Source organism: Manis pentadactyla, chromosome 7, assembly GCF_030020395.1.
Source record: "Manis pentadactyla isolate mManPen7 chromosome 7, mManPen7.hap1, whole genome shotgun sequence".
In the NCBI taxonomy this organism is placed as follows: Eukaryota; Metazoa; Chordata; class Mammalia; order Pholidota; family Manidae; genus Manis; species Manis pentadactyla.
The window spans coordinates 1171279-1188738 of NC_080025.1; the positions used below are offsets into that span (position 1 = coordinate 1171279).

At 47.5% G+C, this 17460-nt stretch overlaps 1 protein-coding gene across 1 annotated transcript in view; it reads right to left on the reverse strand.

Moving 5' to 3' along the window:
* Positions 1-603: 603 nt before the first annotated feature.
* LOC118918953 (uncharacterized) overlaps positions 604-17460 on the reverse strand; it is a 155631-nt gene continuing 138774 nt past the window's right edge. The window contains exon 4 of the mRNA XM_057505027.1: positions 604-1849. Coding sequence (XP_057361010.1) covers positions 1580-1849 — 270 coding nt within the window. The 3' untranslated portion in view covers positions 604-1579. The remainder of the gene's footprint in view (positions 1850-17460) is intronic.

Genomic DNA, 17460 nt, shown 5'->3' on the forward strand with positions numbered 1-17460 from the left:
GTCAACTCTACCTTCTGTTCAGGCTTGGTACCCAGAGGGAGCAAGGAGCACTTCATAAAAAGTAAACAGAGAAGTGAATAAAAAACAAAGTAAGTCCATTCTGTTGTCTCTGTGTCTTTGAGAATAAATATGCAAAGTGGGAAAGTGGGACAGAGAAACTGCGTGGGGTTTATGCACAGCTTTTGTTTTTAAATAATCCGATGCCCCAGGAGGGGCTGCAAAGTGCCGACACGGGGCACGGCCGATGGAGCAGCAGGCGGACGGGCTGGTCCCTGCGCCACGCCGGTGCCCCGCCCCCTCGGGCCCAGCACGCTGCAGGTCAAACCGCAACAAGGTGAAGCTCAGCTTTGTGCTTTTTCCGCTCTGGCTGCCATTTCTTGCTCAAGCTTTCCTTATTGCTCCAAACCACGCAAGCCGGGTCTTACATCGTGTTTGCATCCCCTACTCCCTCCCGCTACACCAGGACTGGATGCTGCGGCCCGGCTCACGCACTCGGCCGCTGTGCTTCCTGCGGCAGTAACTCACCGATCACCGTGAAGGGCGGGCCACAGGGACCTCAAAGGGGACGCTGGGGAGATGCTTTCATAGGAAGGGGGGGCCTTCACAGGCCCCTAAGCTCCTACCAGCTGACTGGGGGGCTATGGAGGGAGGTCAGTCGGGGACGGGACAAGAATGCCCCGGGCAGCTAATGGCAAGAGGGGGAAAGGCCGGCATCCTGGCCATGAATGACACCCTCTCTGTGGCCGCTGCCCAGACGGCAGGCCGTCCCGGGGTGCCTGCATGTCCTGTACGCTCCCGGAAATATGTAAAGATAAAGGCTTGGTGGTGGTCACTTCAAAGCACTATACTGATTAATCAAAACATTGGAAAGGTGCCCTGAATGCTCATCTTATAGAAGATAAAAATTTGAAGTACTTTTTAGTTTTCCTAAAGGGACTTGCTGTCCTTTTATTTGAGAAGGTAATCTACAAATCTTGTCTGCTTTTTCTTTAATCCTTTGCAGAATTAAATTCCCAGTTCTTGATAAAAATCTCTATACCTAGAAATTTAGGCAAAAACCCCCAGTGGAAACCATTAACCTTGCCTGAAATGGGTCTGTTTAAGGAACAGGAGAGCAGGTATCCTAGGAGAGCTACTGAGTATTGACTCACAATTGATTTCACACCCTTTTCCCACTTTTTGCATATTTTATGGCTGTAATGAAGCATGTGAGCTAGAAAAAATGCCAGAGGAAATGTAGTTTCCCAGGAAATTAATTTCAGTTCTCAGTGTGCAGGAGGAAGGGGCCAGCGTGCTGGTTTTGATCGTCTGATTTTTAATTTCTCTTGTAAGTTTGTTCCTTCCAAGTAATGATTCTTTCCTTCTGATTAACAAAGTCAAAAAGTTACATTAACTGCCTGGGTCACCTAGAGATTTTTCATGTAACAGGCTTACATATTTGAACACTGAAGTTTCCACTTTTTTGCCATGTGAGGCATACTTTTTCTCCGTAACATTTTGAAAAGTCTCAGCAGGTGGACAGCAAACCTGGCCGAGAAAGGAGGGCGGAGAAAGCCGGCGAGCAGCCAGAACTTGCCCTTCACAGGAGATGGAGGTGCTCCTGGCCCCGGGTCGGCCAGAGGCCAGGTGCGCTTCTGTCCCTGCTGGTCTGGGCATGAGCTCCAGGCCTGGACCCTTGGTGCCCGAGGCGCCTGAGCTCACAGGCACGAATCGCAGACTTACCGTCTCGGCGGCACGTGCAGAAAGGCCTCAAGCCCACCAGACGCATGTGGCAGAGGCTCCTGGGTGGCCCTTTTACAGGAGCAGGAATTCCAGATGGTGTGGAAACGTCCGAGGCCCAGTGCCTTGACTGAACAAAAGGGACAAGGGAAGATTTTGTTTTACATTCTGAATATCCCGGCTTGCACAGCCTTCCTCGCCCTGAGAAAGAGACTCCACGCAAGAAACGGGGGCGTCTTTCTCTTCAGACCACATGCCATGTCTGAACAAGTGCTCTGATTTCATGGAATTAAATGGTTTAATGGGCATCGTCTTAGTTTATGTCATAAACAGGAAGAAATTCAGACAGCAAAGAGGCAGGAGAGAGGCTGTGGGCAGGGGCAGGTCAGCACTCTGGAGACTTGCTCAGTGCTTCTGGCAAAAGTAGGTTCAATTAATATATCCATTCCAATTCATGCCAAAGGAAAGTCAGAAAAATTACTCTAAAAAGAATATCTAATAAACTCAAAGAATATTATTTCTCACTTGGGAGTGACTGTTTTAATGTATCATATAGAATATCTGGTTTTCAGTAATTTTTATGTCTGCCTTAAGCCACTCATTGATCCACAAGATAACCCACAGGAATCTGCTCTCTCCCTTGATCCTCACAGCCATGGAGCTGAACCTTTACAGATGATTTACTCTAGTCTGGGGAAAAACTAACCATTAGGGTGATTAGAAATTGGGAGATAACAGGGACTTAGGTTTATAGAAGCCTGGGTTTAGATCTCCCTTCTCTTATTTCATCTTCATTTAAAACACATATTTGTAAGTTTTTACTCTGATATAATTTTAAATACATCAAAAAGTTTCAATAATAGTAAAAGAAAATCCTACATCCTTAGCCAGATTTGGATTCAGATATTTGCTGTTGTCTTTCTCTCATCCTTCCCTCTCCCTCTTTTCACATGAACACACTCCCGCACATGCATGCACACATGTGCACCCAAACACATGTGCACACACATGCACACATTCTCTGAACCACTTGAAAAGTTCGGAATCATGTCCTTTATCCCTGGAATTCTTTAATGTGTATTTCCCAAGAACAAGGGTGTTATTTTCCATAACCAAAGAGCCACCAACGTAATAGGGAGGCTTACTTTTGATACAACCAGTTACCTATTCATGTGCATTTCATACCATTTTCTCCACAGTGACTTGCTATCTCCGCCCAGCCTTCACCCCAACCGCTCCTGGCTCAGGGTCCGGCCTCCCATGCACTTCGGGCTCCTTTACTCTGGAAAGTTCATGTCTCTCGAGCTGTTCTTTGCTGGTTGTTATCGTTCTGTGTCCTCTTTACTTTTTTCCTCCTTTTCCACCTTTTCTTCTTTCAATTAAGCGTTTGTTTAGACTCCATTTTATCTCCTTGACTGATGTATTACACCGCTTTTATGTATTTTCTTTTTCAGTAGGTCTTCTTGGGGTTACGATATACATCCTGAATTCAGCAGAGTCTACCCTTTATTGCCAGCACGTTAAAACAATTTATTCCCAATTCCTCATACTTTTTGGACTATTTCCTTGTACTCTACTTTTAAGTATGCCATATAAACACACAAGCCATTGTTACTATTTTTAGCTTGACCGAGTTACCTTTTAGAGCATTTCAAACTAAGAGAATAAATTTATTTTTACTTGTATTCATTCCATTTCTAGCATTCTTAATTTCCTTATACAGATCCCAGCTTCAGGATGATACATTATTTCAGCCTAAAGAGCTTCCTTCAACATTTCTTATAGAGTCAATCTGTAAATTAATTGTCCTTTTTTTTCTTTTTCTTCTCTAAGACTTTATTTCTCAGTAATTTTATTTTCTTTTTATTAAAGTATCATTGATATACAATCTTATGTTGGTTTCAAATACACAACACTGTGGTTCAACCTTCACCCATATTATCCGGTCCTCACCCCTCCATTGCAGTCACTGTCCATCATCGGAGGCAGATGTTATGGAGTCATTAACTGCATTCTCTGTGCTGTACTACCATCCCTGCGACCTGCCTATATTGTGATTGTGAATTATTGTGCCTCTTTATCCCCTTCTCCCTCCTGCATCCACCCTCCCTTCTGGTAACCACAAGTCCCTTCTCAGTGTCTATGGGTCTACTGATATGTTCCTTCTGTTTTGCTTTGTTGTTATACTCCACAAATAAGGGAAATCATTTGGTACTTGTCTTTCTCCGCCTGCCTTATTTCACTGAGCATAATACCCTCTAGCTCCATCCATGTTGTTGCAAATGGTAGGATTTGTTTTCTTATGGCTTAATAGTATTCCATTGTGTATATGTACCACCTCTTCTTTATCCATTCATCTACTGATGGACACTTTGGTTGCTTTCATATCTTGGCTATTGTAAATAGTGCTGTGATAAACATACGGGTGCATATGTCTTTTTCAATCTTTAGTGTGTATTTTCAATCTTGTTTTCTTTGGATAAATTCCTAAGAGTAAAATAACTGGGTCAAATGGTATTTCTACTTTTAATTTATTGAGAAACCTCCAAATTGCTTTCCATAGTCGTTGCACCAATTTGTAAACCCACCAGCAGTGTAGGAGGGTTCCCCTTTCTCCACATCCTCACCAGCATTTGTTCTTTCTTTTCTTTTGGATGTTGGCCATCCTAACTGGTGTGACGTAGTACCTCACTGTGGTTTTAATTTGCATTTCCCTGATGATTAGTGACGTGGAGCATCTTTTCATGTGCCTGTTGGTCATCTGTATGTCTTCTCTGGAGAAGTGTCTGTTCAGGTCCTCTGCCCATTTCTTAATCAGGTTATTTGTTTTTTGGGTGCTGAGGCATGTGAGTTCTTTATATATTTTGGATGTTAACCCCTTATCAGATATGCCATTTACAAATATATTCTCCCATACTGTGGGATGCCTTTTTGTTCTGCTGAGGGTGTCCTTTGCTGTGCAGAAGCTTTTCAGTTTGATGTAGTCCCACTTGTTCATTTTTTATTTTGTTTCCCTTGCTCAAGATGTGTTCAGGAAAAAGTTGCTCATGTTTATATTCAAGAGATTTTTGCCTATGTTTTCTTCTAAGGGTTTTATGTTTTCATGACTTACATGCAGATCTTTGATCCATTTCGAGTTTACTTTTGTGTATGGAGTTAGGCAATAATCCAGTTTCATTGTCTTACATGTAGCTGTCCAGTTTTGCCAATACCCATTGTTGAAGAGGCTGTAATTTCCCCACTGTATGTCCATGGCTCCTTTATCATATATTAATTAGCCATATATGCTTTGGTTTATATCTAGTCTCTCTAACCTGTTCCACTGGTCTGTGGCTCTGTTCTTGTGCCAGTACCAAATTGTCCTGATTACTGTGGCTTTGTAGTAGAGCTTGAAGTTGGGGAGTGAGATCCCCCTGCTTTATTCTTCCTTCTCAGGATTGCTTTGGCTATTCTGGGTCTTTTGTGGTTCCTTATGAATTTTAGAACTGTTTGCTCTAGTTCCTTGAAGAATGATGTTGGTATTTTGGTATGGATTGCACTGAATTTGTAGACTGTTTCAGGCAGGATGACTATTTTGATTTCTCAGTTACTTTGAAAGACTTTTCAGGGCATAAAGTTTGGGGCTGATAGTTTTTATCCTTACAGTATATCAAACATGCAGTGTAGTTATCTTCTGGCTGTACAGGGTTTCTGATGTGAAATCTGCAGGAACTCTTACCTGTTTTTTGTTCTGATTTTAGTATTTCCTTTCTCTCTGGCTGTTTTCAAGAATTCCATGTCAGATAGTTGCTAAATGTGTGTCATATTTGGGCTGCTTCTGATTTCTTTTTTGCATGGAAACGGGTTGCATTTCTAGCCTTTTCATATGCCTCATAGTTGTTTTGTGTTTACAGGGTAATAGTGATGCAGGTCAACAGTCCTCGTGTCAGAGACGGCCCCTGCTTGCCGTTGGGAGGCCTGTGGCGTGGGACCTGCAGTGACCTAGTGGCGCGTGTGTTTGAGATTTGCTGTTGCTATGGCTCCCCCTCGGTGCCCAGGACTTGCGCACCTGCAGAGAGCACGGATGTCCGGGGGGGCTCACCTGCGTGGGCCCTGCTTGATCCTGACATCCCACTTGGCGTCCTAAGCACGGGCCCCTTGGCAGCGTCTTGCACCACTGGGCCTCCTCACGGTGGCAGTGTTTGCACAGGTTGTTCAGACCTATGTGAGCACAGGCACAAAACAAAGACAGGAGCCTTAAATCTCCAGGTTGGAAATAAGGGAAGAGATTTCCCTCAATTCCTTTTCTCATAGTGTTTATTTTAAAAAATGTAATTATTTCTCTTCTCTTTATATATACAGATCCCTTTGAACAGGAGCTGGGATCTTGTCAGCTCTGTGGCTCGGCAACGCCGGGAGCCATCTCCTGGGGAAGCGAACACCAAGGGGACACGTCCTGCCTCCCAGCTTCCGTGGGGGGGACGGAGCCAACCGGGCGGCACTGTGCTCCCCCACTTCTGGTCAGATCCCCCCCACCCCAGCGCCCATCTCTCCCCGCTGGCCTGCCCTCAGCAGGAGTCTTGGGAGGTCGGTTTGGCCACAAGCCCCCACCCCAATGTCCCCTCTTGGCCCACCTGCTCTGGGGCAGCACCCCACCAGCCTGGGGCTCCCAGCTGAGCCCCGCCTTCCCTACTGCAGCCGCCATGAGGTAAGGGTCTCCTTGCTGTCTCTAACAAGTGTCATAACAGTTCCTTTAAAAGTCCCACAAGGGCAATATTCACTTATGAAAAGAGCTAAGTATTCCAATTGAAGTATTTTCTATCAGCATTAAAAATGTGGCAAAAACTTAGGAACATTGACAGGTCAGTACCCAGCCTTTATCAGAGAAAATAGATGTGATTACTATCAAGCTTAATAATGATCATGCCTTCTGGTGGCAGGTTTTCCCACTCACCCACCATTATGAAAATCCACCTGCGATTCATTACACTTTTCTCTTTCTTAAGTAGTGTAAGAGTTTTAGTTTAACTCATTTTAAAATTCTCTGAATGGACAATTGTTACTCGGAAATGTGAGATGGGTTATCGCTAGCTTTGTGGTTTTCCTCTGTCCCACGTTCACATCATTGTCTATTTTCCTCAGATTTTTTTCCTGTTTCCCCTGTGGTGGCAACGACGGATTCAAACCCCATCATTCAAACACTCGGCAGAGCTGGAACCCTCCTCGCTAGGATGAAAGTGGCTTTACATCAATATGTTATGAATAGTTGATAAAGATGAAAGAATATTAATAATCACAAAATACATACTAAAATGAAAGTAGACCAGATTTATAGTTTTTATAGAAGTTCAAGTATCATGTGGTTTTCTCAGGAAAGGAATTTCAGTAAGAGTTATGCTGTCTCCACATCTGAGGGAGAAGAAATTGTCTCCTGAAATGAGAGGACGCTAGGTCACCAAGTCAGAAGCCACATTGCAAGGCAGAAGGTATGTCATCATATCAATGGGCCGGACATTTAGAGCAGCGTCTTGCCAAACGAGAAGGCAGGTTTGTTCTGAACAGCAGGTGATTTCAGTGGGTTATTAGAGTATGAAACCAGTGTGAGCAAACTAAACACACGCACAGGTGCACACGCACACGCACCCTGCTAGTCAGGACGTCAGACTCTCGCTTGGTGACTAGGGCTGATGCTGAGCTGGAACACAGACAGTAAGTTAGTTCAGCAATAGGCAGCAAATCTTCACTGGTTACCGGGCGTCATAGTGTTTTGTTTTCACCTGCCCTTCCTATTTTAGGAAGATATTACACACATTAATCATGACTCAAATATTAAAACCAAATACTTTTTTTCTAAGTATAATGAATATTTTATATTGCTTTAAACTTTAAAAACCAATTTCCACCTTTATCTTATCAAGATTGTCACAGCTGCTATTATTAAAAGAGATAATGGATGTGAGACAGGTTTTTAATTATACATTGCTATCTTCTTTGTAAGAATAGTAGGACTGGTGCTATTTTCCCCACTTGACAGAAGAACCAGACGATGTTAAATGATTTATTCTAGGTACATCATGAATAGAGTAATATTTAGACAGTTTTGCTTCCATATCTTTGTTCTTCCATGCTGATCCACCACACCAACACTCCGCACACGTTTTCCAAACTCAAACAGACCTGTGTCTATTATTTTACCTATAACAACACATTCATACACACATTCACATGAATCCACATACATACACTCGCCATGTTTGTATTCATATATTTTACCACATGAATGAAAGTGACTGCAGGATGGACAGTGAGATGGGCTTTTGAGTTCATTTGGCTCAGTGTGTCACCAGAGTCACCCCCCCCACAAACACTGCATGAGGTCTCTGTGGAGTTTTTCCATCAGGGGAATCTTCCCCTTCACTGGATGCTTTAAGATCTCCTGTCATTGTAAGTATATTCCTTTCCTATTCATCCAAAGATTTTCTCCCTAAAAAATGCCAGCCAATTGTGAGGTGTGATGTACTTCCTGGAGCTGGGCACATCTATTTACAGCTGCTCCCTGACTGCCATTCTCATGTATGCCCTCCTTCAGTACGCAGGATAAAGGGGAGCGCGTGGTGGGCACCTACTGCGCAATAGCCAATATTAATCCTGTAACTAACCTGCTCGATGTGGGCTTTGTGCTCTTCATGAGGAGCCCCCAGCTTCAGTGATGGCGGGCGGCACTCTGCCAGCTGTGGAGGGCCACGGTCCAGGGATACCTGGGTCTCTGTGGTTCAGTAGCACATTTACTTCTGTGGCAGCTCAACCCCCAAGAGGCATCTTCCCACATGTTTTCCTAACATGTCAGGGTGGATTACTTTTAGCAAACCAAATGTGGGTACCCTTCCTGGGAATTTTACTTCCTATAAATTTTTCTTTGCTATTTGGGAAATTTTGGTGTAAGAGAACTGGGAGAAGCAATGGATAAAGACAGGCTGGCAGAAGGTGAGGGAATCTGAGAAAAGTTTGAAGAAGTAACTCAATTTTATACCCTGCAGTGTTATACCTCCACCTGCCTCTCATGTTCCCCCTCTCATAGTCAATATTACAGGTTCTCACTTTGTGTGGAGTGTTTGCCTGATTTGTATTTCGCCTTCCACCAGGTTTGGCACCGTTCCGTAGGACTATGTTAGAAGCCTCCACCCCTAGGACCATCCCAGGAGTCTCCACTCAAGAGATTAGCTACCACCTCCATTCATTCAGTAGGCTATTTAGGGCCAATGCAAGAAGCGGTATATTTCAGAGTGTGCACAAAAGGGGTACAAACTGAAATGCAGTGTTATCTCCTCTACTTGATCTCTCACTCTTTTAATCCCTCTTTCCTACTTTCTCTATTCCTTCTATAGGTCAGAATACATCACAGGCATGATGCATCTCTTTATGCATGCAGAATGTTTCCCAAGAACATTACCCAGAGGAAGCTGTCCATCACTGCAGTGAGTTAGGTAGTCCTCTCCTCTCAGTGCATATTCTATCCAACATGGATTTCCACATGAATAAGTCTATCCCCTTTCAGCATATGGAAATAGAAGTTTTTCTTGTTGGTTACTCTGTATTTGCTGAATGAGTTTCCCCCCCACAAATACTGCTGCATTCATCAAAATGCCTTCCAAGTACAGACAACATGCAACACAGCTGTTTCCATTTCCACAGCTCATCTCCATATTCCTTTCACACCTGAAGATTGAACATTCATTTTCAGAACTATGCCAAGGTGATGGATATGATATTGAAATTCTTTCTTACTGCCAATTTACTATTTTGGAGTATTTTCTTAGATCATTACAATAAAGGGTGATGCATTTCTACTATCTCTTTCATATAATCAGAAGACTTCATTGAATACTCATGTAAATTCACTAGGCATCTAGAATGCATTCAAAATAATATGCTTTAGCTTTTAAACTCTGCGTATCAGTTATAAATAAGACATATACAGAGAAAAAGATCACATTTAAATTGCTCATGAAATCAGTGTAGATAAGGAATGAAGATTTAAGGCAGCGTATTTTGGTCTTGGCAGCACAGCAGAGCTCTGCACGCACTGTTGGGAGGAGGAGACCCCCATGGCTGCTGGGGGGCACTGAGTGGGGCAGGTGTTGCTTATCCATTCATTTGCTGATGGACACAGGTCATCTAGGCCTTGGCTATTGTGACTATTGCTGCATTGAGCATGGGGATGCAGAGACCTCTTGGGGAATAGTGATTTCATTTCATTCAATCAATACCCAGAAGTAGAATTGCTGGACGATAGGGTATTTCTATTTTTAATTTTTGAGAACCTTCCGTACTGCTCTCCACAATGGCTGCACCAACTCACACTCCCACGAACAGAGTACAAGGGTCCCCTTCTCTCCGTGCCATCAGCAGCATTTGTTATTTCTCGACTTTTGGAGAGTGGCCATCCTGACTGCTTTGAGGTAGTATCTCAGTGTGGTTTTGATTTGCATTTCCCTGATGATTAGCGATGTGCAGTTTTTCAATACCTGTTGGTCATTTGAATATCTCTTAAAAAGTGTCTAAGTCCTTTGCCTACTTTTTAATTGTATTATTTGTGTTTTCTGCTTTTGAGTTTTATTATCTCCTGACATATTTAGAATAGTAACCCCTTATCAGATGTGTGCATGGTGACAACTCTCTCCCATCCCATAGGCTGCCTTTTCATCTTGTTAATGGTCCTTTGCTGGGGGAGGTTTTTGGTTTGATGCATCAGATCATTATGCTGAACACCACAACGTATACCATGCTGTCTGTCAATTAATAGAATTGGAAAAGAGAAAGGATAGGGCAGAAAGCCAGGAGAAGGAACCTGGGGCAAGTGGAAATGAGTCCACGTGCACCGAGACAAAGCAGTCACCTGCAGCACGGTGACCCCCTGGACGGCACAGAGCGGGCCCTTCAACGGTCGGGTGCTGCAGGCCCAGGCCCGCCCACAGCAACACGACATGACCTGTGTGTTCTGATGGGGCCTCCCAGAGCCAGTGTCTTCAAAGCGTCCTACCAGAAAACAGAAGAGCCCTTTTGTTCTAGAATAGACAATTAAAACAGATACTCTTTATAATAAAGTTGTTTGAAAAGATTAGCCCCCTAAGCACTACTAAACTAACGCAGATTTGAAAGGTGACATGCCATGAACACTCAGTGAGGGCAGTGACCTTGTTTAGGGGTCGGTAACGGTTCTAATGAAGGAACACTTCGGAGCGTGAGTCAGAGGGTTGCCCTTTGGTACAACACGTGAACAAGGCTGGAACATAAAGCCTGATGCTGACATTAGAAGCAACACTTTTCTGGGGGATGTGGTTTAAATTGATGTGATTTACTTAATAGGCAAACAAAGAGGAATTCAAATGTGATATAAGCAGAAATGAGGAGACACAACTCCCGATGCCTGCCCAGTTCTTCAAGAAGGTGCCACCGGCCTTCCTACTGGGTGAGCCCCACCACACGGACGGACAGAGCGGCAGAAGCCCATGGGCTGGACAAGAGGCCCCCACACCACAGGCCTACCTTTCCTGTAGGAAAATCCATGCTTACTACTGACCAGGCACACACTTTTCCACCGAGACTGAACGCCAGGCCAAGACGCCCACTTTGACGTGTGACGGGAGCTCTGGCCACTGCAGCACGGATCTCGTAAAGGAAGAGGTGAAGCTCTCTACCCCACAGAGGGCACGTTCTATGTACAGGAAGTCATAGGAGTCCAGAAAATTATAAACAACTTATGAATGAGTTTAGTGAGGTTAAGGATACAGGATTAGTATCAAAAACTAACTGTATTCCTTTATCCTAAAATAATCAGGAAACACAATTAAAACAGTCATTGTTCCCAACAGCATTCTTTCCTAACAGCTTCATCAGTAAAGCTGGTTGACATACAAAAAGCTGCCATGTATCTAATGTCCGCAATCTGATGAGTGGGCTTGTGCGTTACACCCACGAGTCCATCACCGCGGTCAAGGCAACAGACACACTCGACACCTCCCGGAACTCCTGTGTCCCCCCTACACTTATTCAGAATACTCATACCTACCTCAGCACATTTAAAGGGCACAATGCCGTCTTCTCCTCAAGAGGCCCCCAGTTATCTAGGGATGACTCACGTAGCATTCCTGACACCTGAGTGACAGGTCTGTCCCCTCACCCTCTGTCCGTGGAAGCCACGGTCGAGATCTCTGCTTCTGTGGGTTAGGATGTTCCGGACCCCACGCCTGAGCGGAACTGCATACGTGTCCTTCAGTGACTGTTAGTCCCCTTGGCGAGAGTCCCTCCAAGTTCACCCGTGCTGTTACGGGTGGCAGGGGTTCCTTACTTTTTTAATGACTTTTCATTGTATAAATGCCACATTTTCCTTATCCATTCCTCTGTCCATGAAGCCTGGCTGCTCCCATAGTTGGGCTACTATGTATAATGCTGGGTGCATAAGAACATGGGGTGCAGAGATCGCTTCGGTTCTGATTCTGGCTACATGCCCGGAGTGGGACCGCTGCATCGTAGGGCAGCTCTGTCTTTGGGGAATTCTTTTCATCCTGCTAGCAGTGGACAGTGGTAGCAGTGTCTCCACAACCTTGCCAGCAACATGTTTTGTGTTTTCAATAATAGCCATCCTACCCGGGGTGAGGTGAGCATGTCCACACGGCGGGTCCACCTTCTACTAAATAGGAAAAATCACACCTATTATTGACAGATTGAACACTTTCCCATGTGACTGAACACCAGGCCAAGACATCCACTCTCAGCTCTCCTGCTAATCCTGTAACAGAAGGTCATGTATCGGGGGATGGATGAGTTAACAGACAGTGACAGCAATGGGGTACTGGCTCAGGAAGGAGCGGAATGGGGACCATCCCAGGCTCCTGTGACACAGATGAAGTGAGTGACAGACTACATCTCATACGGTTCTATTTGGAGATACTTCTCGGAACGCAAAATGATAGGGCAGATGGGTGTACGTCTGGGGCTTCGCATGGAACCCGGACTGGCTGCACAAGGGCCCTGTGGTGGGGTGGGGTGGCGAGGGTCCTGACCCGGCTTACGGCTGCAGGGGTTACACGTTTCCAAAGTCTGTGAGCGGGAAGACCTACAGTGAGCGTGTTTTATGGTATGTAAATGACACATTAATAATGCTGCTTAAAAACACTGAGGAAAATCAGAAAAACTATTTAGAGAGATTAGAACTTTCCAATGTTCAAAATCAACAGCTTCATTCTCTTCACGTTGGCCAGGCAATTCTCATCTCTATTTATTTTTACTATCGTATTTTCATAAAACACTGTGATTTGACAAGGTCAGAGCTACAATGGAAAATTAGTGGGGCTGTGTGTTTATATGTAAGCCAAAAATAAAAGCGGTGAAAATGCTTTGAAATGTTAAACTGCATCAATTAAATAACTGACTGCTGAGATGGAAATTGACTGTGCTTTATTGCTTACTAAACATTTTTAGTAGCTTGCAAAGGTTGTCAGTCTAAATGTCAATGTTTGTTATTTCCTTAGAAAATAAAGAAATCAAAGTACAAATGAGATTAACACAACAAACGCAGGTAATTCGTGACGTCTTGACTCCGAACAGACTGCACAGGTTACCAATGGGGTAACAAGCAAGGCCCGGGTCACAGCGGGGTGACCGGCGAGCGTGCTGTCACCCACACAGGCTGGCTCGGTGTCCCCGACTGCTGCACTCGCAGGCTGGTCTCTACCAATCTGTGTGCCTCTCAGATCGGCCCCAAGAAACAAGGGGTCGGGGGGCTGGCGCTCCTGCGGGCGACGGCACACGTGGCTTCTGCTTGCGTTCCTTTGACTAAAACAATCTGAACGGTCTTTCCTGACGTGGAAAGTTTGAGAAGTGCGACCTTCCCCGGGCCTTGAACGGCAGCGAACCTCCCCCGGGGAACAGTCCGCACCGCCTCCCCTGCGGAAAGAGGTCTTGGAATCTGCGCCATCACAGGGTTTCCATCCGCTTTCCTTAAGCAATTACCCTTAATTCTAGCCGAGAAAGCAAGCCCGTAACCCGGCAACCAGCGGGGAGGAATGTCCCTTGGGCTGTCGGAGGAATCCAAGGACGCGGTCCCGCTCCCCGCGCCGGCGGCCGGGCTCAGCGGGCGGGACCCGCAGCGGCTGCACGAGCACCGGGCACGCGGGCGACCCTGCCTGGGGGTCTCCCACCCGCAGACTGGGCGCCTTTCAAGCGCGGCGGACGCCACGGCCTCTCACGGGCGCGCGGGGGCCGCGGGCCTGTCCCCGGAGGGCGGGGGGTCCCTGTCGGGGCGACGCGGGCTTCCGGGCGCCCCACTGCGGACGCCACGCAGGGCGGCCCTGACTCTCCCGCCTTTTCTTCCTTATCATTGGTGTTTCCCATTTTTTATTTCGGCATCTGCAGCGAAAGCAGCTTTCCGATCACAGCACACGGGCCGATCTGCCCTGGAGCCGGCGGGCAGAGGGCGAGGCTGGCAGCGCCCCAGGCGGCGGGCGGCGGAGCCCCATGTCCGGGGGAGACGCGGGCGGCAGGCGCCGATGACGACGCCGGGCAAGCGGGCGTAAGAGCAGCATGAACCCGAGAGAGCCCCTCGGCTCGGTCTCCCCGCGGTGCACACACGCCAGAATCGATGTCAGAAAGTGTAAGTGACAACCACGCATCGTCGGTCTAGACGGAGGGCAGCTGGTCCAGTCTCGCGGACCCCCCTGCGCCCCAACCCTACTCCACATCTCAGGACCAAAAGTACACGTTAAGCGCCCATGCAAATTCTTTGGCCTCTCTCCCATCAAGAGGGGGCATCTGCTCGCCTTCTCTCTGAACCTGGGGTCCTTTCTAAGAGCCTTGAGGAACGTAACGTGACAGACATGCCTGTGTGACCCCCAAAGGCAGTGAGCACGGCCACACGGCGTCTGTGCTGCCTGGGACACCCGCTGTTGGGACCCGGGCGCCACGGTGTGTGAGGAGGGCCGGCACACAGGGGAGGCCCGCGGCGATTCCCAGCAACAGGCCCAGCGCAGGTCCCGGCCGCCGGCTGCGGAGGCCTTCACGACGGTGCCGGCGCAGCCCCTTCCTCGCCCAGGCACAGGGGAAGCACGAGGTGCACAGCCTCACCTGCTCGGGCGGCACAACCACACACCGCTCGGGGAACACGCCGGCCCTGGGCCGTTTCCCACCCGGGTGCTGGGCGCGCCGCCTTGTCCTGCCTCGGGCGCGGGGCAGCGGGCCCCCACCCCACGCTTTATCCTGCCCCCCGATGAGCGGCGTCGGCTGCCGCAGGGGCGAGCGGGAGGCCGCGCGGGAGTCAGCGCGCCCGGGCCACCGAGGGTGCGGCCAGCAGGCGTCTCTAGCTGAGGCACGGAAGACAGCCTCGGTGTTCCTCAGGGACGACCCCGGCCAGCTCCGGCAGGTCAGACGGCGAGCTGCCCTTAGAGGCTCTTCAGAAAAATGTCTGCTGATAGTTCACCCATCCTAGGTCCTCCTTGCGTCCGTGGGGGATGGAAAGCAAACGACGACGACCGACCAGGCGCACGTTTGCCAGCACACACGCTCCTCTTTATGACACGCTGCGGTGGGGGCGGGGGGCGCACAGCCATCAGCGCCTGGACCGGCCTGGAAACTCCGCGTCCATCCGATGGGGAAAAGCAAGACCTCTTGCCTTGTGCGGAGACTGACTGATGACGGACCCCGGGGAGAGACGGGCTTTGAAGGAACTGAAGGCCCTTCCTGGGGATATGGTAGATTTCAATTTTCTTCTGGTTAAATAGATGCATTTAAGGTAGAATTTGGACTTTTGGCAAGCTTTGTAGGCACAGCACAGACTGAGTCCTATTCTGACATTTACTTTTTAGCTCTTTCCATTTTCCAGAGTGGCCCAACAATACAGACTGTTAATGCAGTGAGAAAACTTCACCTGCTATCACGGGGAACAAACCTGTGCAGAAGTTAAATCAACTAGTGTTCTAGAGATATGCTAGGATTTTCCAAAAAATCAATTTCATAGTGGAACTCCATAAAGAAAAAGATCCACTTAGATCATTAGCAGAGAAAAGCACAGCATCTTTGAGATCGCTCTAGCTCTGACCTCTTGATTCTGCAATCATTACTGGACTGGTCACAAAGGACTAACACTCTAAATTTAATTACTGGTGACAGGAGAAAAGAAAATGAAGTTAATCAGAGAAAACAAAACAAAAATGAACTTCCTTGGAAGCTACGGAGCAAACAGAATTCCCACAAAACTGACATTTGTCGCGAATACTGAATTCCACTCCATGAACTCTGGGGAGTGGCTGATGGACGCAGGACCTCGACTCACTGCTCCGGTCTCTCCAGCGTATGCGCCACTCGCCCTGTAACACGTCAGTGCCCTCTCACTGTGGGTGGGGGGCACACACGTCCCACCTGTGGGCTCCACCACGTGACTCACCTTGGGCGACCAGCTGCTGAGAGGCTTGTGTCCTCCTGGAACTGCCCCCTGGCACCTCTGCCGCCTCACGGGCTGGCACGCTGGCCACAAGAACGAGCAGAGAAGCGTGGAGCAGAGGCACCCGAGCAGACCCAGCGGCATCACTCATCCCCTCGCTGGCCGCAGATCCCGAGTGACCCGCTGAGATGAGCAGAAACCTCGACACAGAAGCTGACCCTCAGCCGACAAGGAGGTCCATGAAATAGATGATCGCTGTTTCCGGACACCGAATTTGGGGTGATTTGTTTTAGCAGCGATTTTGAGGGCAGAGTTAAGAGATACGGTTGATTAGTAAGTTCATGAATGACCACCGTGACCACTGGCTTTCCACCCACAATCTCAGAGGAAATGAATGGCAGATCCCCTGGGTTAAGGGTAGGTTCTGAACCGATGCCTTGCTGGAGGGCGACTCTGGTGCAGGGAAGAAGGTGGCCAGGCCTGGCACGGCTATGGGGAAGGACTCACAGGTAACAAGTGGTGAGAGCCGCACGCTGGCTTCCCTCCAGCCAGCTCTGTATCCACAGCAACGGCCCAGGGCCTCGGCGCAGAAGACGCGGAGCAAAGCAGAGCAGCTTGGACGCCCGGTGTGAGCAATGAGCCAAGAAAAGGAAACCCCCTGACTGAGGGGGCTTCTCCTTGGAACCTGTCCTTCCAACCCCCCAGCCGGCTCGCTGAAGTCCATGTCGCGTCTCATCCTAACCGTGCTTCCCACACAGCTCGTCTGAATCCCCGTCCACAGTGATTTTCTGGGGCCCGGTTCTCTGCACGCACCTTCCTAAGCACAGAAGCTTACCGTTCCCCCCACACGGGTCACCTCCCAGAGCAGCGGGAGGGTCTGTCAGAGGCCACTGAGAGGCTCAACTCAGGAACTTAAACACATGTTGAATCGTAGAGCCCAGGAATTTCCCAGCAACACACAGGGTGAGGATCCTGTCAGCAGCAAAGTATTAGATCGCGGAACAAAGATTTCAATTCATCATTTACAAACATGCAACAGGTACAACAGAATGTAATAAAGCATAAATGAAAAGGAAACAAAAACAAAGGCTCATGTGTAAATACTTAGTTTAAAAAATGTACTGGCAGTTATGAAGTATATACTAGATGAGATAAATGCTAAGTGATATCTAGAACCCCAAAATGTAAAAGTTATAAAGTCTATCATCCAAGCAAATCTGTCCACACATGGAAAAGAGCATGAAAGCAATACCCATAATGAGGATCAAAATCGCTCCATCAGAATGGACCCCGAAATGACATATATTTTATTAATAGCAGAAAACTAT